General features: G+C 44.7%; 1 protein-coding gene across 1 annotated transcript in view; it reads left to right on the plus strand.

Annotated features, from left to right (window-relative positions):
• magi3a (membrane associated guanylate kinase, WW and PDZ domain containing 3a) overlaps positions 1-24,281 on the plus strand; it is an 84,468-nt gene that overhangs the window by 46,820 nt on the left and 13,367 nt on the right. The window contains exons 2-8 of the mRNA XM_076166289.1: positions 7,118-7,234; positions 10,719-10,838; positions 16,904-17,110; positions 19,388-19,556; positions 20,444-20,523; positions 21,227-21,284; positions 22,772-22,878. Of these exons, the coding sequence (XP_076022404.1) occupies positions 7,118-7,234; positions 10,719-10,838; positions 16,904-17,110; positions 19,388-19,556; positions 20,444-20,523; positions 21,227-21,284; positions 22,772-22,878 (858 nt within the window). The remainder of the gene's footprint in view (positions 1-7,117; positions 7,235-10,718; positions 10,839-16,903; positions 17,111-19,387; positions 19,557-20,443; positions 20,524-21,226; positions 21,285-22,771; positions 22,879-24,281) is intronic.

Raw genomic sequence — 24,281 nt, forward strand, 5'->3', positions numbered from 1 at the left:
GTGTGTGTGTGTGTGTGTGTGTGTGTGTGTGTGTGCGTGTGCGTGTCTCTCTTCGTCTTCAAAGACATACAGATAAATCACGGACTCAATGTCAGTAAACAAAGGGTTCAGTAATGTCCGCAGGCTTCATTAAGCTGAAGTCACCCCCTAACCTCCCGCTTCATGTACTACGAACCCTTTGACCATGACCGTAATCACCATCTAAACACTGGAATGGAAAGACTGCAGCAGGGTAATTCCAGTGACAGTGTATGCTGTGTGGTGGCCAGAGGCTCCTGCACATGATGGATGGATGTAATGTCCAGGAGTGGCTTCTCTACATTCAAAACATCCCAACCTGACCTCCTGGAGATGGACAAAATGGATGAGGCTGTTTGTCAAGAGAATAGAGCGGAGGACCAGTGGAGGTCCTTGGTACGGAGTTATTAAATGTCACTAGCACTGGATAAATTGTGTTGTCAGAATTTGCATTGTCAGTATTTCTCTTTTGATCTGCTATTGGCAATTTGTTTTTCAAGACCAGTGTGGTGAATGTGTTTGTGTGTGCCTGTGTCATCATCCGGATGGCATTTTTAAGATTTGAGGGAGTCATGGATGGAGGCAGCATCTGGGTCAGGCTGGCTAAAAGAGTTCCATACGTACATCACATCACATCAGCAGCTGCAGCTCCACAGGCTGTTCTTTCCGACACAATGCCCATCGGCATGTCTCTCCAAATTTTTAGCAGACATGCCCGAAAAAAGCACCGCTGCCTGCCCCGGGGCCTCGCCCACGCACGTGAGCCCACATGTCCAGAGATGGGGAACAGGGCAAATGCCTCTGTTTTCAAAGGTTAATGAAATTCCTCACAACTTAGCTCTCACTAGCATATGTTCAGTCCGTTTTTCCCGCATGGTTGCCACTCATCACCGTGGCGACCTCTGACATGTAAGCGTCACGTGGGCATTTTTTCAATCCTCTGTGTTGGGCAGTGGAAGAGAGAGAGAGAAATGAAAAGAGAACGACTCCCCTGAGGGCTCCCTGATGAATCAGGTGGCGTATTGTCAGTGACAACTCAAGTTATGGAAGCTTAGAGCATAACACTATTTCTTTTTTTTGCTTTGGAAAACCATCATCACCGAGCTTTGGAAGTTGCTTCTCCTCTGAAGCGTTCTGTTAGTTAGACATCAAACCTGGTACTGCTGTGTTTTACTAAAGGTGGTAATAAAACATGATTACTCTCTGCTGCTATAATCTGATTAGCTCTGCATTTTATTTTAATGCTCTGATTGAATCCTTCTGATCGTGTCGGTTCCCTCCAATACCTCAATAATACACTGATTTGGTGTCTCAATCAGTCCTCTTATTCTCTCTGATCTATTGATGACATCATTATGTCTCTCCACAGGACGGGGTGTATATATCGCTCTTATTGTGAACACAGAGGCAAATGAATGAACGTTCTTGTCTTTGATCTCTCAGTCTCTTTCTGCAAGCTATTGTGTGGGACTCCCTGTGGTGTGTGTGTGTGGTGTGAATGGGCAAGCGTACACAAGCTGATGCGTGTGCATGTGAAGGTTTGTGCTTGCGAGCAGACAGACAGAATTAGGACTTCAAGCCGCGGTGATGTCTCACAGCAGAAGGCTTTTTGATGGTGCAGAGTGCAGCCGGGAGTCTGTTGTCTCTGTGTCACATCCAAAAAGCCTCCACACAACAGGCGGCGGGCGAACATACGCACATAGATAACTACTCTCCACCGCTATTATGTTCCACCACATTTTGTCTGCATTTGCATCCATCCATTCTGTTGTAAGCCTAACAAAGGATTAACCTAGCTGTGGTGCGTTACAGCTGCCTATTGTGGAGTGGACGAGCCGATGAGAGATTACAGCCTAGGGATGAAAGAGAGATTGAAAGGTAGAAACATGAGTGAAGAAGCCCATAGATAATAACTTCCCGTATTCTTTAAGCTACATTCATCTTCTTCCTTTCTCTTCTCTCCCAGTCAGTTTGACGGGGCATAAGTGTGGATGTACATGCTTGAGCAGCGGAGAAAAAGGGATGTTCAAGGTTTGCCTCGCTGTATTCAGCTTGTTTTTCTTTGCGTTTTCTTGTGACTTTCTTGAATGGCACCGCTCTGAACTCCTCTCAGCCTCCACGTCCATTCAAAATACACCTCTGGAGATTGGGCGGACATGGATGCCAGATGAAAGAGAGCTTTATGTCACAATGTGATTCCTGTCAGTTATACCAGGTAGAGGACAGGAGAGAGGACCCCTGACTGTACTTTGCCTCAGCCAAGGATCCAAAAAGACAGATAAAATAAAGTCAGGCTCGACCTTCACTTTATTCAGCCTTAGTTAAATATCTTCCTCAACGGCACAATAGGATTAGAAAGGACAATTCTGAGGTCATTTCTTACTGAAGCTTGATGCCGCCGTCCATGCAACCACACTGATTTAGGAGGACCTTGAGTTGTCCTGGTATACTTCAAAGGGCGCAAGACAAAACAGTGAACAGGCCAGTGAAGGTGTCCTTGAATGTTGCGTGCGTTGGAGTTCTTAAGATCCTTCTACTTTCTTTTGAAGTTTACTAGTATGTTTGAATGTGAACTGTCTCTTTTGAAAGGACTTACTTTTCCTACCTAAGCATTGGCTGACTGTGCTTGTTAGGAATGGCATCGACAAAATATGTGTGTGCTATGTGACTAATGCAGAAAAAGCAGCAACCACACTGAGCAAGTTTTATTTCAAACATGTACCGGTACCTAATGGATATTTAGTACAGTCAGCCAACAATAGCAGGCAAGCCATCCGCAGCCAAGAATATATTTCCTAATGCAGAGTACTCTGGGACACCATCTGTGTCTGTTGCCAAGTGTGCTGATGATTATCACATTGACTGTGATAGACTTGCAACATTAAGCATTCACGCAAATGTGTAGCAAAACCCTTTCTTTCAGTTATCTGCTAAAATAGTTGATCCAGCGCTTCTCCCGGGCTGCAGGGATAATGCCATTGTTCTTTTTGCACAGTAAGCTCGGAATATAAAGAGTCACTTCTATTCTAGTGCCTTGTCCCCTTTTGTATCTGTGTTATAGTATATAGACTTTGATATGCACAAAGGAACTTGATTTCTAAAGCTTAAGGTTTCATCCGGTGTCGTGTTGTATGATGTAACCGTTTTGTGCAGAGTTGTGTATTGTTCAGATACTAACTTGACTAATTGGGTTTTCCAGAGGAATGCATCCAACCTGACAGGAGAAAATGGCAAATTGGGGACATTGATTTCCTTCATGTGCTATTTTTCAACCCAAAGTCTGCCTCCATCCGCAATTAATCTCTTTTGCTCGGCAGCAACTAATTGACTTCACACTGACTCCGGTTTTTCCCGGCCAATTACAGTTCTTGGCTATAACAGCCGCAGCAGTTAGAGGAACACAACTCGTCTCAGACAAATGAACACCCAACACAACTCTCGACAGCCATTTTGAGGGGATGTGGTGCTTTTGCATAGGTGGGTTTGAAGGATGAGACTAGTGAGTGAAACCCAAATGTCCAGCCATCTGCGTCTGCTGCTCTCTGGAATGAAAACATTTGGTGCAATGATGATGCCAGAATTATTAATCTTGTTTTGTCTGCTATTCTGAAATGAATGATACCAGGTATTTCTTAGATGCCAATAAACTGTTGCTTCTCTCTGCCTCTCGTCTGGCTGTCAGACAGAAAGAGGCAGTGCAATCTTTTTGCCCTGAGTTGCCAAATAGACCTAATAAGGTGGTAATTAGCAGATGGCGGGGCCTCTCTGGCTGTTTCCAGAGCTGCGCCACTGTCAGTGAATTGCCTCATTAGACGCCCACTGACACCCCTGCTGGTGACATCTCCGCATTGCTTCCGTTCTCATTTAGGAGAGTGTTGTGCCTGAGCGGGGGCATTGTAATTTAGCAGCATGTTTACTGGGCGGCTGGTTGAAAATCTTTACTGCTAATTGTTTTGGTCCCGGTGAAGTGAGGGCACATTTGTGAGCCACAAAGTGAAGTGGGCTGAATAGATTTAGTAGAAGATGGGGCCTTTTATGCTTTGGACAGAATAGCTTTGACACTTCCATGTATTGTAACGGTTGCTTGAAGTTTCCACCTGGCTGTTCAGAATTTAGTATGCAAGCTTATTTGCCAAAGATCGCTGTTCAGTATGCGGTGATGGGCTATGGCCTTTCACAGAGAGTCAGAATCTGAGCTCTATGTTGCAAGATCTGTGTTCAAATGGTGACAGAATGTCTGCACAAACCTGCCTCTCACACAAATAGACTTTCAGACAGCACTTCTATAGTTTCGACTTCAAATGCACACCACGACAGATGGTAAAGTGAGCTGAGTGCTGCATTTTCCCATGGCAGATATGCCAAGATGTAAGTGTCCTTTGGGAAGGGGATAGGATGATGGACAGCAGCAAGTGTTTTGTCGTCATCTCTATGCGTGTCTGAAAGAGAGAGGAAGGGAGTGGGTCAGTCCATCCATATGTTTGTTTTTTTTATTCCTCAAATCTTTCATTGTGGCTCTCACCTCCATAATTGCAAACCAAACAGAGCCATGTGGAGAGACGGCCTGTTCTTTGTCTGTCTTTATCTTTGAACGACGGGGTGGGCAGCAGCAACAGGTCGCCACACAGGCTTTTGAAAGCGAGAGCAGTAAGAGAAAAAGCAAAAAGCAAAAAGGTTAAGTGGCTGGTGAGAAGGGTAAAGTAGGGTTAATGTCAATTGCTATTGAATCTGGCATCTGAACGATAGGAGTGAGGAGCCCTGTGGTGATTGGCTGGGGTTTGATGAATCTCCACAGCGAGGGATGTAAAGACATGCAGTCAGAGATGGAGAGAGGAAGCAGTGAGTGATGGAGGGGCACGAGGAGCACGCAAGCAGGATGAGTTTGCACGTGTGTTCCCATGCATCATCATCGCTCCTCTGCAAATACCCCCCTCCCCTCTACTCTGCCCCTGCTCGCTCTGTTTTTAATGATTATCCGTCCCGTAAGTGCGCACACACACACACACTCACACACACACGCACACGCACACGCACACGCACACGCACACGCACACGCACACACACACACACACACGCTTGTATGAGAGAGTGTTTGTAATAGCCGGATGACAAGGCACAAAGGCTCCCATTGTGTCTCGCATGCCTTGTACTACCAGGCTGGTGAGCTGGTGCTGTGCTGTGTTGTGTGGTAACCCAGTGAGAGGCTGAGAGTCAGAGCTCTCCCTCCTTTTCTTTCTACCCTCTCTGGAGATATGATGCAGAGTGCTAACACAACCTGACAGCCAGGCCACAAAGACGGCCCTGTTTGAAAAACACTTGAGTGGGAGTATGCTGTGGTCAGGGGAGGTAATTTGCATGTGTGTGTGTGTGTATGGCTGCAGGAATCCTTTGGTAACAATTAGTACTATGCGTTGTGCATAGCCGAACTCTGCTGATCTTCTGGGTGAATGTGTGTGAAAATAGATCCTGTATTCCCATGTGAAACAGAATTCCCATGTATCCTCCCATCCCCTTTAACATGGGAACAGCCGTGACCTGGTAGGAGAGGGGAGCTGTGTGTGTGTGTGTGTGTGTGTGTGTGTGTGTGTGTGTGTGTGTGTGTGTGTGTGTGTGTGTGTGTGTGTGTGTGTGTGTGTGTGTGTGTGTGTGTGTGTGTGTGTGTGTGTGTGTGTGTGTGTGTGTGTGTGTGTGTGTGTGTGTGTGTGTGTTAGAATTTGGGGCTTTTTGTGTTTCATAGTTTCTGGGAATATGGACCACAAGCTTGTGGTTTGTGAGTTGTAATGCATAGCCAGACCGAGCTTTTTGTTCCCTTGACCTGAATTCCTCACATTCATTGTGCCAGTAAAAGTCTATAGAGTTACATAATGGTGAACCATGCTTCTCTTGGCTCTGTACCCCAGTTGTATCTGCACCAGATACTGCAGTTGCTGGACTGTTTCAACTCAAGTAAAGTAGCAGCCACTCTCAAAGTGGCTACAAGCGGAGGAGGAATCCCAAAGGTTCATTTGTGTGCTCGCATTGTCAACATTTTTGTCGACAGATGTCAACCGAGGAGTGTCATTACACAGCTCAATCAACCAGTAAAATGCTCCTCGCTGTGCATGCAGTCTCAGTTTAAGGCGCAGTAAGGAGCGCTTACCAGCATTAACTCTATATGTTGCTGGAGTTAGGCAGGGCGATACCCACTAGAATACCTTCTTTTTTTTTCAGCAACAAGAAGACATCCTGCAGAAAATGGATGCCATCAATATTACTGTTCAACTGTGGATTTGGATGTGCAGGATCATTTCTTTCTATTACTTTCACTCTAGGGACATTTCTCTTTGTGACTATTCGGTATGAAAAAAAGAAAAATCACTTTCTTTAAGGTAATTTCCTGAACTTTGCCACTCTGCTAAAAAGAGAGCGAGAGCGAGAATTATGTGTAATTTTGCCTCTTTTGTATGATTTAAATGTTAATGAACACAGTTGAAGGGGAACCAGAGAATATTTCATTTTGACACAGAAGTATATCTACAGTGTTTGGCTTTTAATGATGCAATAAAAGTGAAATTTAGTGTTTCATCTATTCTGTTTGAGCTCCAGAAACTTGCTCACTCTACAAAGCCAACATGCACTGAAGCTGTTGTGGTGGCATGTGGAGACTTTCACCTTACTGAGACACTTTCAGTCACTTTTCCTTTATTTGTCACCCTTCTATGTGTGAAACATGAAGCAAGATTTAAGATAAAGTACATGGCAGGTCTTGCTGTGGCTGCGATGTCTCCCAGATCAATAACAATGAGACGTTTTGTCTAGTCGATGCCGCCTCTGTTGTGTGTCTCAGACCAGACGACGCAGTTAATCGTCCACTCCAGCAGCTCTCAGTAACAAGGCGACACTTATTGACGTCTACAATCTAAGTAATGCACGTTCAAAGCACACCCACCCTACATGTCTGTCCTTGAGGAAGACCGGTGATCCACGTTCAAAACACCAGCTGTATCACTGCTATTTCAATTCTGTCCATTCTCTTGCTCACGGTGTGTCTTTGTCTCTGACGTCACTGAAAGTCACTAAACGTTTCACTGACCCATGTGTGTCTTTCCTCTCCTTTTAGGTAAGGTGTTGAACACTGATTTGCGTCACTACCTCAGTCTGCAGTTTCAGAAAGGCTCCCTGGACCACAAGCTCCAGCAGGTGATCAGGGACAACTTGTACCTGCGCACCATTCCATGTAAGTAGCACACACAGCCGTGGGCACCCTGATCTCTTTGGCCACCGTCTGACTCCTCCGGATGAGTGCTGGTCTGTTTGTCCCTGCAGCTTTCCGCGTTTCCCCCATCTTTCCCTGTGTGTGTGTGCGCGTGTGTGCGCGTGTGTGTGTTACATCATTTCTAAAGCACCCAGTCGTAAACTTAATTTAAGGCTGATTTTAAAGCTGCATTCTAAGACTAAAGTGATGATGAAAACGATGATTTTCTGTGTAATAATGTATTTTAAGATTAGTTATAAGATGTAATAAGTTGAAAGAAATACACTTATTTGGTGCGTGGCCTTGTAGGCACAATGCTCTTCCCCTATTCCACCCTTTCTTCCAGCACCTGAGTCCTTATGTGTGTTTGCACACCACTGGCCATTTAAATACAAGAATAAATAATCTGGACAGAACAATTTTGTTTTTATACTCTAGTGATTTTGAAAGGGAAAACAAGGCCAATAGGCGTAAATGAAAGAGCAGCTGCAATTCTCTGTTCTCCTCAGCTGCCTTGAAAAAACCCTTTTGCCATTTATCACTGCTCCGTGCTCATTTTTTTATCAGTGCTACTTTGAAAAGCAGTTATTTTTGACATTTTGTTTGGAAGGAAAGTTGTTTTTCCTGTACAAGTGAATCAGTAATAAGCTAGAAGGGCACTCATTAAAGAACCCACCGCCAAAAACTCTGATCCGTTTTTCTAGATTCATCTGCATAACTGTGAAAGGTACGTCAGGAAGATGAATTGCATCCGACTGAATCAGCATCATCTCGGCTCCGCATTAGTGCTCGTTGCATGTTTCTAGCCCGATTTGTCACTGTACATAAATAGCATGAATCTGCCCCCCTGCCCAAGCATTTGCTTATTAAACTGGTTGATAGGCTTTGCAATAGAAGTCGGACAATATTTCATTAAATATAAGTCGGACATCACAGGCTTAGGCTTTGTCACGTATCCCTGTTGCCTCCAACCAAAAAATGGAGATCAAAACAGTGCCAGGGGTCCAAGGCAAGCGATAATCCACAAAGCTTTGACTGAATGCTGACCCCGCCTCTCTGCCATCTACCTCTCTCTTTCCCAAGGCATTGAATATGTCGTGGAAATGGCAATCGGCTCCATGAGTCGCTCTGCAAGATGAAAATTGAGGATGGAGGGTATACATTTTAAAGAAGTGCCTCAGGATTTTTCGTCCTTGCTCGGGATCTTTTTTTCTACTAGATTGGATAAGCCTCCTTTAAAGTTTTTAAGCGATTTCAAACAGAGACAGGATATAAGGTAGCTGCAGTTATGAACCTCTTCATGTTCCTGCTTACATGGAGAGGATTTGTGAGATCAGAAGGAATAAGTTAAAAAAAACAATGTTAGGAAATCTGTTTTGTATTTCCCAAAGTGGGATAAGTTGGGTTGAGTGTTTAAGACCATATCAGTTACTTTGCGCAACCTACGACTGCGGGGACATTCTAGTTCACACATTACGTAAACAATGTGTTGTTTTAAAGCTAAAACATCCAATTGGCCCCTCTTATTTGTGATTTCTGAGGAGAAAACTCCTCTCGTGTTCTAAGCTTCTTATCCCAGAGCCTCTTCTCAGATAACATTCAGATTTATAGTCTCAGCTGACATTTTCACAACACTGAATCCACTCAAAGGGTCTAGTTTTATACTGGGAAAACAAATTGAAACTAGGTGATAAACAGTTTGTTTTACCTTCTTTTGCACTACATTGACAGGTTGAGGCTGACTTAAAGAAAGGTCAATGGCACAAAATAAGGAGAGACTGCATTCGTTTTCATGAGGTGTGCGCTGATGACTTACACCTATCTGGAAAAGAAAGTGCTCCCTGCTGCTGAATGTCAAATGATGGTGGAAAATTCTTCTTTAGATCTGCATGACGCACTTATCAAATGAGTGAGCTGCAAAATGCTGGTAAAAACTACTTCAAACAAGCAGCTGAGACATATCGCAAGCAGGGAAAATCATGTGTAAATACCACTATTGCATTGTGGGTGTTTTGGCTTCTGTTTCTCTGGCTCTCTTTGTCACTTTTCTGTAATTTTTCCACACAAAGTGGACCAAGCCAATCGGAGAGCTTTGTCTCACCCACTGACACGATCACTTGTATGTTTATGTCCATCCACCTACATTCTTAGTTGGTCATATGGGCCAATAATATGTAATAATGAGCGACAGATGCTTATATACTAACTTACTCGGCTGTAGGCATTTTCGTTGCAGAGAAAGATCTCTTGCCCTTACAGGAAGAATTCACACCTCTATAGAGCACAACAACAACACCAATAGTCTTCACAGTGTTTGTTTGCACCCTGTAGATGATAATTCCAAATGCACACGGTGTTGTGCTGAGCTTTGTAATTATCCGAAAAACTGATCCAACTTGTCTTGGGATCTCCAGGTAGAATAGCTGAACAAACAATAAAACGCTCACTCAGCACATTTCCCTATTCCTCTATTCAAACACATGCTCATATTTCCTCCCTTTGTGGCCTTGCAGGTCTCCCCTGATTGCTTTGTCTGACAGAATATCGTGTTTTCAACAGACTAAGCTATTTCAGATGTGATTACTCACACTGCAGTCAGAATAATGTTGACATAGAAAGAAAATGAGGAATGGGGATGGAATGGGTATGGGGAGAACTAGTTGGACGCGAGAGCAGTTCAGGTGAGGCAAATACCCAAGACAAAGCAGGGCAAACTTTTAATCAGTTACTGCAGTTATGGAAGCTTATTCTAATGCCTGTAACTTTGTGGCTGCACTGTGGAGGTTAATAATTGAAGCAATGGTGTGTGTTGTGTGCCGGGGAACACAAATGAATAGTTTAACAAGAAGGGAAACAAAGTGTGACATTTAAAAATGCAATGCTCCAGCCCATATTAAAACATTCGCTTTAGAAAGCAGCCCTTTGCTTTTATTGCTGCAGTGAAAGTTATCCTGTAAAAGTTTTCACACGTTTGTTCTCTCATCAAGTTTCCAAGCACGAATGCTGAGAGTCACCGTGTTAAACTAATTAAAGCCTTTCAGCATTATATAAGGAACTAAACCACTGTAATCGCCATTCTTCACCAATTCTCCTTCCTTAATGTATGAATATTAGTTTGCGTTGTTTAATTATTTAGAATGATATTACCGCATACGTGCACTTCAGCAAAAGGAGCACTTACAATCCACCAGCTATACTTTCTCAGCATTCTGACAGCTGTGTTGCATTGTGAAGGCTATATTGTTTCAGTTTCATGTTTGAATAATGAATTCATAGCTTTGTTGACCCAGCTTTATTGACTATTCATGATGTAGACACAGATTCTCCGCTGGGTTCGGTATTTGGACATGACTCACATCCCCGTGGGCTTGTTGAATGCGATGTCATTTTTTTTCTCTACCCCCTACAGTGAATAGCTCATTCCACTGTGTTGGATTTTACCTTAAACTGTGTCATTGTTTGGCAGGTACCACTCGGCAGCCTCGAGAAGGGGAAGTTCCTGGGGTGGACTACAATTTCATCAGTGTCGGGGAGTTCCGTGTCCTGGAAGAGAGTGGGCTGCTGCTGGAGAGTGGCACCTATGACGGTATGTGTCCAATACAACACCCTCCTTACATTAGTATGCACGTTACTCAGAAGAAAAGAGGAGAGGAACAAGGACCGGTAAGAATTATCAGGGTTTTATTATTTTCCAATTACATGATGTAGCCTTACCCTCAGGAAGGACAGTATAGAATAAAGGCAAGACTAAAGGAAAATCCCTTCCAAGGCAAACAGAGCATCTCTATAGCATCCAATTCTACTCTTGGTACTCCGCTGGATCCCCCATGATACACTGGATGTGATTCGTCTTGTGTATTTGCTGAGCTCTGCACCATTAAGCCGTCAGTTGAAGTCAACAAACAAACCCTCATTATAAATGTGGAATATCTTGAGATAATATATCCCCAAGTGATTTTGTAACTGATTAGACCCAGGACCACTACAGACCGTATTGGTATGTAGGAGCCACTCGTCCGCCCTTAGTCCATGTTCCGGCCGTGGGAGACTGGACCTTCAACCCCAGGCTGATGAACCAGTCAACATAATGAATAATGGCTCAGCTATGCCCTTCTCGCCTTAATGTAATACTACTGTAGGCGTATTGAAAGAACTGTTTCAGGAGCCCTCCGGAAGTTAATTATTGATGTCCATTGATAAACTGTGAGAGAAACTTCTGACACGCAAACACGGATCGACACCTGCACAGAGAGAGAAAGTTAGAAAGAAGGATTTACCACATGGCGAATCATCTTGTGTTGTGTTGGAGTTGCTGCGCGACAAGTCTGAGAGGAAGAGTGTACAGATTGTAAATGTTGCCATTTGCTGCGTGTGTGGCTGATTGGATGGAAACACTGGCCTGTGCTGCCCTGTTCATGGCTGTGACTAATCCTCCAGACCTGTGAACAACAGGGGCCTGACTCAGCTACGGCTAATCTGTAACCAAGACCGACGCTCACACCCACCACTCCGCCAGAGCGAACCTTTGAGACGATGAGCATTTCAAAGATTGGTTGTCGTATCACTCACAAATAATAGAAAGGCTTTTTTTTCTCTAGGAGACTTGTATTATGAAAATGCATAAAGACAGAAATTATCGCCCCCTTCTGCATTAATCCATTACGTTTTCAAATCCAGCCCGGCTCGTTCTCTGCATTCCAAGCAGGCCCAGCAGCAGGTTGAAAGATTGGTGAAGTGAATAGGAAAATTCAAGTCATGCTAAAACAAAGAGATGAGTTTCTATGTTATAAATTGATAAAAGTGGCAGGGAGTGAGTAATACTTACTACTTCTGCTGTCCCGTATGCGTTTGTGCTGGTGTGCGCGTATGTGAATTAGGGCGTACTGGATCCAATTTTGTACCCCTGACGGTAGACGGAATCCAAATGCCAGCAGTATGAATCATTCATTGTAGAGACGCGGAGCTGAGCTGGACAAGTAAATTGCAGGGAAAGCAGGTGATTTTGTTGAAAGTCAGCCGCAGCAGCAGGTCTCTGCATCTGTAGCACAAAGCAGAACTCGGCTGATAAGGTCGCAGTATTATGCACACAAACTCTAGAGTCTGAGTGTGTTTTCCATTTGACACATCATCCCTATCATCAGACGAATTCACACACTTTTCCACTCCCTGTAGTATCAAACAGTGGATCATGATCACAGTTTATTCTGTGGGCCTGATGGTTGTGGATTTGTCAGGAACAGATCAGTTTGACCTTAGGCAGTTCATGATATGGCTCCACTCACCTTTGTTCAAGCATGAAACGCTGCGCAAATAAAAAAGGTTGCTCCGCTTGATATTTGAATGCATTTAAAACATCAATTCTAATCGGGTTTACATCACGAAGAGTCCCATATAGATCCATTAACATTTGTTTGAATCCACATTGGTGTACTGCAAAGGACACCACTAGATTATTGAGCTTTATGTTGATTAACTTATGTCAGCAGTCCATCATCATACAACCGTCGTAATCATTGTGCACATGTTTCTCCACTGCATGTGGGTAAACATGTATACAAGTCATGTGTGTTCAGCAAATGAAGGAAATTTAGTTTTTGCACTACAAAAAAACGTGTAAACATTGATTATACAAGTGCATTTGTTAGTGTATATTATAACAAGGCATGGAATAAATATGACCCTTTTACTATCCTGTTTTGTTGGATCCAATAGCCTACAGCAATTAAGTAATAGGCACCTCTTAGAAATGATAGTATTTGTAAAGGTCTGAGTCAGCACTGCATAGCTGTGGATTAGAGAGCAACAGGGCAGTGGGCCAGAAGTCGCACAGAATGGAGGGGGCAAAGGTGCTGCAGCAACAGCAACAGCTGCCCACGTCTAAGAACTGGCAGCGCACAGCCAGGACGATTAAGAAATACCTCAGGAATGTACTGCTGATAACATATTCCTGGAATATTGTTATTGCGCAGGTTCAAACAGTATACGAATAAAAGAGCAGGAAGGGAAACTAAAGATGGAAGCTGAGGGGTGTGAGGAGATGTGCATAAAGTCATCATTTAACAGTGCCTAATGGAGCTTTGCACACACACACACACAGAGTAGAGGAATGCGAGTTAGGCAGGGTTGGTCTGTGAAACGTGCCAAGCTCGGATGCCAAGGCTGGAGCCCAAGACGGGCTTTACCCGCCTGGGGGCACTGGCAGCCGGCTTGGAGGTCTGAGCACGCCCGGGAACGGCTTGAGAGAGTGGAAGCCCATCCTCAATGATTAATGAGGGTCTGCGGCTGTGGCTGGCAGGTTGCAAGAGGCAGAGGGATAAATGGAGCGTAATCTGAGGAGGGTGGACTCTAGGAGAGAAACAGTGAGGGACGAGCCAGAGGAAAAACCTTTCAGAGGTTTTCCCAGAAAGTTCAGAAACATCACGGGGTGTCTCCAGTTTCAATTTACCCATTCGCATGCATTTCACAATACTAAATGGCCGTGTTCATCTGGGTTCTCTAACACTTCCAGCATCTGACACAGTTTGTAGTTTCTCAAAGATACAGTGTGATGTAGGGAGGTTATGTCACCGGAGACTCATTGGTTGGTTGCACTTCTACTTGCTTTTTATTCAGATTCTCATGAGTTGGCCCTGAGATATACTGGCAGCTGCTGTCTAAAACAGATGGCACCACATTCACATACACACAGACACACAGTACATGTTTTCACTCTGAGTGTCTCAGGGTGCACAGCCTTCTAATGGGGAGCAAATGAAAAAATGTTTCCCTCTGGCATAAAACTTCTTTTTACTGGGAACAAACACAACATGTGCGTGTATGAGTCAATGGGTGTGTGAGAGGCAGAGGCAGTGTCGAGCCATTTTTGGGCCAAGCTGTTGAAATGAAAGAAGTTGAGCTTTACAGTGTCCACCTGTCATTCTAGAGAGCTACAATAAGAGCTGGAGGAAATGTTTTCACCCTTGCAAAGGAAGGATTTATTTCATGTTCATCTAATGGCAACACCGGCATTACATTAGGTAGTGATAGTGACCAAACATAACAATAATAATATAAAGGTAATAAGTGTGGTGTACTATGTAGTGAGATCACTCACTTCAGACTTTTTCACGATTTTTCGATATTTGCATGAATTTGCTTTATTTCTGATCACGTTGTGCCACCATGGTAAGCGATGCGCCACACCTACCCTGGTACAGAGCAAGTTATGATTCTGCCTGTATAGATTATATAGGCAGAAGTATAAAGCAAAGGCCTGATGACCAATCAACTTCTTGGGAAGATTGTGTCACCATTTGTGCAAGATCCTGTTGAACCAAGTGCATGTATCATTAAGGAGTCTCTCTGTACAGACCGGCAAAATCTGTTTGATTTCCCAAAGAATATTCTTCACCAACACGACAGACTCCCAGTGGAAGGCCTCCAGTATTTCAGTATTTCACTTCTTGTATTGTATTGCCATATTGCCATATTGTAATATGTCAAGCCAAATCCATCTCAATCATAGAATCATAGAAAATAGGACAATACACAAATAACACACTCACTTACTTGGCCAGATCGCGTGACAGAGGAAAACCAAGAGACTCCACTTCACTTAGACCCAGCCTCCAATCAGTCTCAGCCCCAGTCGTATAGACGAAGTTCCACAGCCTCATTAAAGAATACTTTTCACACTGTGGGTAATTAGTGTATTTACAATGTGATCCATCTCAGCACACTTTGTAATCGTGACTACGCTCTCCCAGCGCTGTGCTAATTGGTAATTTCAGAGCTACGTGTACCTTTGTCTGGGCTTGAATACGGGGGAGGGCATGGAGCATATTATCACTTCTAATTCAACTCCCTCAATTTGCATTCTGTTATTAAGGTCCTCGTTAATTATATACCTGGAAAAGGATGTTGTAATTTTCAACAAGCTGCTGATACTACTGCTGCATTAAATAAAACAAGATTCACGTAATTACCTCAATTAATTATGATGTTTTGTTTTTTTCGGCGGATAATTGAGAGTTCAAGTAATACGTCATGCGGTGATGTAAACGTGTTTATGTTCGTGTTAATGTTGACGTACACTATTTTCCATAAGACGGATAATACTACATCTATGTAAATTGGAAAAAATGAAAATATAACTTTAGGGGAAAATCTTAATTCTATCGTCGTATAAGATACGTCTTTACAGTTTACAGTCATGAGAGAATTGTGATGAAATTGTTAATTGTCAGTCCTAAACTAGTCTAATTATGTGTGCTGGCTACAACCCGCACCTATAAACCAATCAATAGGATGACAAACACACTTGGTGATGGTGAGAAAAAAATCCAGGCATTCATCGCAAAATCTGACACAAAGGTTTTATGATACCCGTCTCGCTCAAAGTGACATGCAGTGAACATAAAAGATGGACACTTATCGCACACTTTACAGGAGGCATAAGAAGTGGCCCTGGTTCCCTCTCCTTCTCTCTGCATCCTGCAACCCCATTGTTCCCATTCTCCTGTTTCTTCTTTTCGCCCTCCCTGTTGTCTCCTTTGTCCTAGTGTTCGTCCACTCCCCTATGTGCTGTTAAGCTACAATGCAATGTTCAGCGATTCAGACACGGCTCAATCTTAACCATGCCGCCGTTCCACACAACACCGGATGACTGTGTTTTCCCGGGGATAAAGACCAACCGATGAATCAATATCTCTACTGTACCTTTCCAACCATTTCCTCGCCCTTACACTCCTTCGCTTTTATCCCTTTTTATTACACAATCTCTCTTGCACAGAGGGAAAGGACCGAGTACTAAAGTGGGTCAGCCTTCTAATACATTTGAGGAAAGACTTCAGAAGTGCCGCTATTGCTATCCAACCCTCGCTCTGTGGTGTTGGGCTGTTCACCGCCTTGGGCTCTTACATGACAGCGAAGGCAAGTTGATGGAATTAAAGGAGCAATGGAGTGCCTGAGCACCTACCTCGGCAGACAGGGCAGCAGTAAATATGACAACAGTGCAACAGTGGAGGGTTTTGGCTCTGCTCTACCAACGGGGACAGAGGCCACCGCAGCAGGCTAACAGAGTAATGTTCCTAATAACATCCGAACATAAACTTAAATGTAACATGCGTGCTAAAAAGAAAAGAAGAATACAGATTAAAGTGGATGTATGCTTTGAGGGTTGTTGTTTGCTACTCGTTGGTCAGGGTGCCCACCCAGTTAGGGTGAATTCTTTGTCTGCTACGTGTCTATCAGAATCATATGGTAATTTAGCAAATTGTGTGGTTCGGCGGTGACAGTGGTCATGGTGGCTATGTGGAATTTCAATTCTGTAGAGCGCTCCAAACCAGAGAGGCTTCTGACATCAAAGTCTCTCACATGTAGGCTGTAGTTCTACTAGAATATGAGTGTTTTGGGCCAAGTGTTGTGTTTTGATCTCCGTGCCAATTTGTGTACACGCATTTGTACTTTGATATTCCTGATACATGCGAGGGACCAAAGTCCTCACAAGTGGACAAAAAAGTATTTCAAGGTAAGGGGTTGCAACTCCCCCCTTCCTTCCCAGGGTTAAGTTATGTTAGGGGATAAATGTCAAAGAATCAGGACAAATCTTTACGTTTATGATTCATTTAAGAGGTTGACATTGTCTTGTGTCTCTCTTCCTCCTCTTTGCAGGCAACTACTATGGCACCCCGAAGCCCCCGGCAGAGCCCAGCCCCGTGCAGCCGGACTTGGTGGACCAGGTTCTGTTCGATGAGGAGTTCGACACAGAGGTTCAGCGAAAGCGCACAACCTCCGTCAGCAAGATGGACAGGAAGGACAGCACTGCGCCTGAGGAAGAGGAGGAAGAGGAGAGGCCAGTCGTGGTCAATGGCTTAGCTGGTGAGAGGCCCTGTTTTCACCCACTTCATTCACAGCAGCTATTCACAATGTAGCCATTTTTTTCCTCAAAACTTGAACTAGTCATTTCTGTTCTGCTGTGTTTTCCGTCTAGAAATTCACGATGTTTTTTCCAAGAATGCAAAACAGCCAGTTATTTTCAGTATTTTGCTTACCTCCTTATCATTCTTTCCACAACACACACTCAGGATTAGCTGTTCTGCATGCAAGGTCAGCACTAAATCACAACCCTGCAAAGTCAAGAGTGTGTTTGAGATCAGCAGAAGATATATGCTTAGAGAGATAGAGGGATAGACAGATATAGTCTTTGTTTTGTTCCATTAGAAAGATCTATATGTCATCTCTCATATCTGCACCATAGTAAAACATGACGAAACTGAAAGGTAATATTCAACCAGAACCAACATGTGTCACATTTACAATTTTCCAGTCATAAAATCATTCATCTTTATCAGATGGAAAGATGTACCATAGCTATGACATGATTGGCTCCACCTCTCCAGCTGGACTGTGCTGCTTCTGCTGTCCAGTTCCCTATTATTGCTTTAGTAATGAGCCTCTGACCAGGCCCACGATGACACCCTGGCCCGGTTCATGATGGCACCCACCCAGGCCCGTTAGCACAAATGAGCCACTTTGCACGATACATTTACAACGCTGTTACAACAAACAGCTGCCACAAAAATCCATCTTGCAGCTCTACTACATCAGTTCGGTTATCAGGCGTGTTTGATGGTTTTTGTGTGTAAATGGTCGATCACATACTGTAGTTCAGTAGAATCACCATTTTCCTGTTACTGTCCTTTGTTCCTCACTCCCAGGAAAACAAAGCTCTTCTCACTTCTCAGTGTTTTGCCTGAAATATTTGTTGGTTGGCCATATCAGGACAATCAAGCATTCATCATACAAAGGTTTATCAGATAATCACAATCAGTGTTTAGCCTAGATCAAAGAATACTTCCACAAAATTAGTCGGGGTTTGTTTTAAAAAAACCACAAGTATATGGAATGATCTGCTCATCTCTATTCAAGATGGAGAGAAGCATTTTTAGAGCACGTCCATATCTGAGGCAGTGAGGAGTCCAGCCAAGGGACGCGCCGGCTGCAGAAGGATGTTACTCTTTATTCTTTTGTCCATGACTTGTCTCACGGCAAATCTAGGCTATTATACCGTTGTCAGAATGTTGATGTATCAGCACGTTGAATTGGTCGGGAGGCATAAGACGAGATAATAATTCAATACTTCTTTGCAGTGGGTAGCAGTTTATTCTTTTGAACTTTTATGGCTTGTCAGTTTATGAACGTTGTGTGCTCACATTTGCAACATCAAGGTTTATTTACTTCACCGCAAGGAGACCTGTAACCATGAGAGCAAGCTGAGGCGTGAGCACCACCAGTGCTACTTCATGCACCCCCTGGTGGTACTACAAATAACTCTCTCTACACGGATAAAAAAACAATTGAAATATGTGTGAATTTGGTTATTGTGTAAAATAATTACCAAATCATTAGTTTCATGAAAACGTGTATGTTTTTTTAGAGGTGCTTGGTTCAAGAAGTTGGAAAATACAGTACATTTAAAGACATTTTTTTGTTACAATTGTTTTCTGGCCTTACAAATGTAGAAATTGCCTCCATGATACAATCACAAAAAGGCTCCCCTTCAGTAGGACAGATGATGACAAGATACCATGTTGATATGATTGAAAACGAAGAAAAACGGAGCGAGGTTTACTTCACACACATCCCTCTACACACACACACACACACACACACACACACACACACACACACACACACACACACACACACACACACACACACACACACACACACACACACACACACACACAGAGACCTGTTTGCGTCGGCACCGAATCATTGGTCAGCTTTGCCCTTGTTTGGGAGGCATTTCACAGTACATCACTGCTGACATGCAAATGCTATGGCAGTTGCTGCATCTCCGTCCTCTCCTCTGTGTACTCTCTCTGTGTACTCTCTCTCTCCCTCTCTCTCTCTGCCTTCCTTTTACCGTGTCAGTCCAGCCAGTATTACAGAGGCAGGGCACCTCACACAGTTGCGGCGGTGGTGGCGGCAGTGGAGTGATGCAGGAAGCCCAGAGGAGCTCGGATGGCTCCTCGGGCTCAAGTCCCCTCTGCCTCACGTTACGCCATCTTCCCTGCCCTCACCTCCAACCTGTCCCCTTCTCTCCCTTCTCTCCCTGCATGCCTGCGTCCCTCTCACCGTGCTCGACCACAGAGCACAAGGACAAGGCAGATTGGAGGAAGACAGTGCCCAGCTACAACCAGTCAGCCGGGGCCGTGGACATGCGTGCGTGGAGTGCCCTGGCGGCAGATGAAAGTCAGGAGCCCTTGCCTAAAAACTGGGAGATGGCCTACACAGAGACCGGCATGGTGTATTTCATAGAGTAAGTCGCCTTTCTCCTGCTTCTTTACTTGACTTTGTTTTTAGTCCTGTTGCTCTCCCATTACATCACCTGTGTGTTAATCCCACTTCAGTTCCCTCTCAGTGGATCCTCTTGTCTGCATTAGTAATTTTAATGTGTTGACTGATCTGGCTGCTTGGCACCCCCCCGCTCCCCCTCTTTCCAGCTCATTGCTCTATATTACATTCAGCCAGGTGTTACATTAATGCATGTAGGCCCAGAGATGGCGGTGGTTTTACCGTTCTCATTATGCGTTTCTTTTATTTTCCCTGTGTTTGATGTTGGGTTTGTTGGCTGGTGCTAAAAGCAGCAGAGCAGCAGCAGCCCCCTTTTTGTTTACCCGGCCTGTTAGTATAGCGAGCAGTCTGTGCTGAGCCGCTGACAGAGCCAGGTGCTGCTGCTGCTGCTGCTCCCTTCAAAATCAATAGTTCACTCTACCAATAGTAGAAACCACAGGCTAAACAGAGCTCCACACCCCTGACCTACTCTCTCTGCTCTTTATGATCTCTGCAACTGCCCCGGTCCATTTATTCATCTTCACACACACACACACACACACACACACACACACACACACACACACACACACACACACACACACACACACGGCTGCTTAATATCTCATTTTATCTGTAGCTCTTTCTATCTCGATCTACCTCTACTACTCTCTCTCCGTCTCTTTGTCTCTGTGTCTCTGTCTCTCTCTCTCTGTCTCTCGCTCCTCTATCTTACACACATGACTTGATAGTGTCTGTATTTATGAGTGTTTCCAACCCTAACCCTAGCAAAACTTGCTTTTGAACTTTTATGGCACACTTGCCAGCTTTCATGCTTTTTTTTTACTCCCCTTTCTTCTGTCTGCACTTCAGTCACAACAGCAAGACCACTACCTGGCTGGACCCCCGGCTCGCCAACAAAGCCAAGCCTCCTGAGAAATGCGAGGATGGAGGTGAGAGAGACGGAATCTGCATTGTAGGCATGTAGCTGTAGCATTTGTAAAGCCACTTAATGCTCACAGTCTCATCTGTGTATACTCATCTCCTCACCACACACTCACACACACACAAACACACACGCTCCGCTGCTGCATAGAGCCCGGGTGTGCGCGAGCTTGCCTCCCTGCCTCTCTGAAGGAGTTGCTGGCTAACAGACGGGGACTGAACAGCTGAGCAGGCCCGGTCACAGTGGTGCCAGTGACACAGCACAAACCTCCGGTCCCCAGCCTGCCCTTCTCCTCCCTAATAGCTTCTGGAACACATGCGGAGAGCTCATCAGCGCAGCATCTCTCAAAAGGCAATTCTGTACGGCCCCTCTTGCGGAAAGATCCCCTTTGCGCCGTATGTGTCCGTCACACAACAGCACAAGCATAAGACACGCGCTTTACACACTGCTGGAAAGAAAAGCTGTTATTTTCTGGGGAGGATATTACACAACTCCCCGTGTCAGTCCGCTTTGTCTCCCCACAATGTGCATTAAGCCCTAAACACGCTGCATCACATAAAGGAGGCGTTTCTTATCTGTAGGTGTTTGTGCCAAAGGCTGACTGTAAAGCTGCCAGTCAAAACAATCAAACCCATTGTCCTTGTAGTGCCTCAGCAGTGTGTGTGTGTAACGATTTGCATCTGCCTCCTCCCCGTCTGTTCTCTCCCCAGAGCTGCCCTACGGCTGGGAGAAGATTGAAGACCCACAGTACGGCACCTACTACGTTGAGTAAGTAGACTTGTCTCGACGCCTAAGGGGGAACCCAGGGAACTACTGCTGTACCTTTCATTGTGGATAGAGAGAAAATACTTTACGCATACAATTCAGTCTTTTTGTATTTGGCCCAGGGCTTCTCTGAGCACTTTTGTGGGTCTTCCGTCACCGTAAGTTGAAGCCGTATCACTGTGTTGTTGTCATACCTGATAAGAGTGGTGGTGTTGTGTTTTGGGACCTATACGTAGATCTTGTTAGAGAGGCGTATGCTATTGTGTTAGAGTCCTATAGCACTGATAACACAAGGAACTATAGCTTTGTGTGTGTGTGCGTGTGTGTAAAAGCAAGCTGACAATACCTGAGACGGACGCAGGGGAGAGAATTCATTCTGATGAAGAGTGTAAACGCGCACAATGTTTCATTTTAGTCCCATTACTAGAGCGAGACAGATATGTGGGGCTATTCTTCTCCTTTTTGTCTGCTAAATTTGGTCTCGGATGAGCGGCAGACGTGATACTACGAGACACGTAGCTTCGTTAGGTCCTCAACTCGAGCAAGGTGATGCAATCAAGGAGTGGGAGAAAGAGCGAGTGAAGGAGGAAATGAAAATTGGGCATGAAAGAGTTGCAGACATAATGGGGAGGATATCTGCGTGCACACACACACACACACGCACACACACACACACACACAAACACACACACACACACACACACACACCTACCCGATCACTGTGCAGCATCAGTACATTTTGAGATCGTCCTCCCTGAGGTGTCATGACAGGGATGTACAACTTTTAAAGCTCATTACGTTTTTGAGCGGCAACTCTACAGAGACGTTCCTCTGAATAATAATCCTGAAACTGAAGCTCCAGAGTTGACGGATAGTATTTCCTTCTCACCCAAAGAAGCATGTACAGTATATTTATTAAAAAAAACAGGGTTGACTTCACTGGTATGAAGCAATGTAGCGATTTTGATTAAATAGAATCTTTTGATCCTGGAATGACAATGGTTTTGGCCATCACAGTAAAGATTGCCATAGATTTGGTGTTCTCTCTTTAATGAGCACATCAATTCTATTTCAATTTTTTATTTCAGTGTTTATAACCTGCTGTAAATCCATCTGCATGCGTTACGCCTCCTTCTCATCAACCTCTGGGTTTTCTCTGTTTATACGCTGCATTAGATCAGTCTGCCGTATGCCATAAAACACGCCGCCGCCGCCTCTGCCCATCCCGTCTCACTCATAGTCAAATAGTTGGTTTTGCATGCAGAGATCTGCATCGCCAGTGTGGACAAGCGTGTGACTGCAGAGGCCCAAAGCTGGGTAAAGGTGGTACAAAATGCAGGCAGGCGAGCGCTATAAGCAGCCGTCTGAGTGAGTCAGTGTAGTGGGATGTGTGACAAACGACATATCACCTATGTACAGTCGAGCTTTGTGCGACAACAAGCCCCACAGTTAGTTTGCATGTTAAATTAATGTCCTCCTCTTCCTCACAGCCACATTAACCAGAAGACCCAGTTTGAGAATCCGGTACAGGAAGCGAAGAGGAAGGTGAGCGTGGATGCAACCCCCTCAGCACAGCCGTCAGCGGCCACGCCCACAGGTAAGAATACCATGTCACTGTCAGAAAATACATCTATTGATTTAGCTCATACTTAATGATGATAATAGATAATTCATCATGCAGGTAGTAATATTTATACACACTGGTTTAAATGGTGGTAGTGAAGTTAAATTATGAGTCCAGGTGGCATTTTAGTTTGGACTATTCCAGCTGCTACAGTGAACAAGTTGTTTTCTCTTTACTCCTCACTTTCCCGTATGATGCAGCTAAAGGTAATGACAGTATTATAATTTCATGGGTTGCAGTTCCAGGTTTAAATTCAGCAGCCAAATAACAAGGTATTATATGTGTTTTCCAAATACTGGAGCACATTTATCATCTATGTACTTCGTTCCGAGTTCTCCGGTGGTAAGATGTTACAGTAACAGTCGACAGGCTGCTGATGAACAGCCTGTAACCTCTGAAGCAATGAGATTCCATTTGAATAATGGAGCAGCGCTAGGAGGACGAATTCATTTTGACAAGTTGTGAAATAGGGAGGACTCTGAGGTCTCGTTGGAAGAGAGAAAGAGAGACAGAGGGACACAGAGAGAGACAGAGAGGAGGGGGGGACAGAAAGAGAGGGAGACAGAGAGACAGAGACGTCTTTTTACCCCGTATTCAATCAAGGTCTGACTGCTGCAACCCCTACAGTGTGTGTCGAGTAAGAATTCATGTTATGCTCTTGCGCACACACACAGACACACAGACGACCACATTAGTATTCAAACAAGCCCCTGTGCGTCCACACCTATTGGACAGAACTGTCTGCTTCGCTCTGATGTACGCCGACCGCAGCTCCCAGCCGCTCTGCAGTCTGCCGACGGCCTTGCCTGTTTGTGTTGCTGTCCCCAGCTTAGGCCGGCTCCCCCGTGTCCAGTCTGCACCTCTCCACCCTTGTTAATGAGAATTAATGGCTAGTAGTCGGGGCAGGAGCGTGTGGATGTGCGTGAGGTGGCTTCTAAGCACTGTTTTGACGAGGCCGACGAGAGTGTGACCTCCTAGTCAATGTCGTAGAGCGCAAAGCGGCGAGGCACTGTGTTGGGCCGTAATTACGGCACTGGCAATCCTGTCTGACATTTCATTTAATCAGTTCACCCCTGAGACCACTGAATGTCTCTCGGTGGCCAGGAGCTTAATCAAGACCATGTAAACATCACTTGGTCTGTGCCGAACCCCTTTGCCCTTTTCCTTCCTCCCTCCACTGCACTTCTCTGACAGTGTTGCTGTCACGGGGACAATGTAAGCAACAGTGGTGACAGCTTCTTGACACGACGCGGTGCAGGCATCAAGTGCCTGGGCGGTTTGATGGCGCTGTCAGAAAATGTGCATACGTCCTGTATCACATTCACACTTTAAACCCGTCATTAATTTCAGTCACTTAATGTTTTCCCACCTGCCAA

This window comes from Genypterus blacodes, unplaced genomic scaffold (genome assembly GCF_046128005.1).
Source record: "Genypterus blacodes isolate CSIRO-AG114 ecotype Tasmania unplaced genomic scaffold, CSIRO-AGI_Gbla_v1 ptg000156l_1, whole genome shotgun sequence".
Classification (NCBI taxonomy): domain Eukaryota; kingdom Metazoa; phylum Chordata; class Actinopteri; order Ophidiiformes; family Ophidiidae; genus Genypterus; species Genypterus blacodes.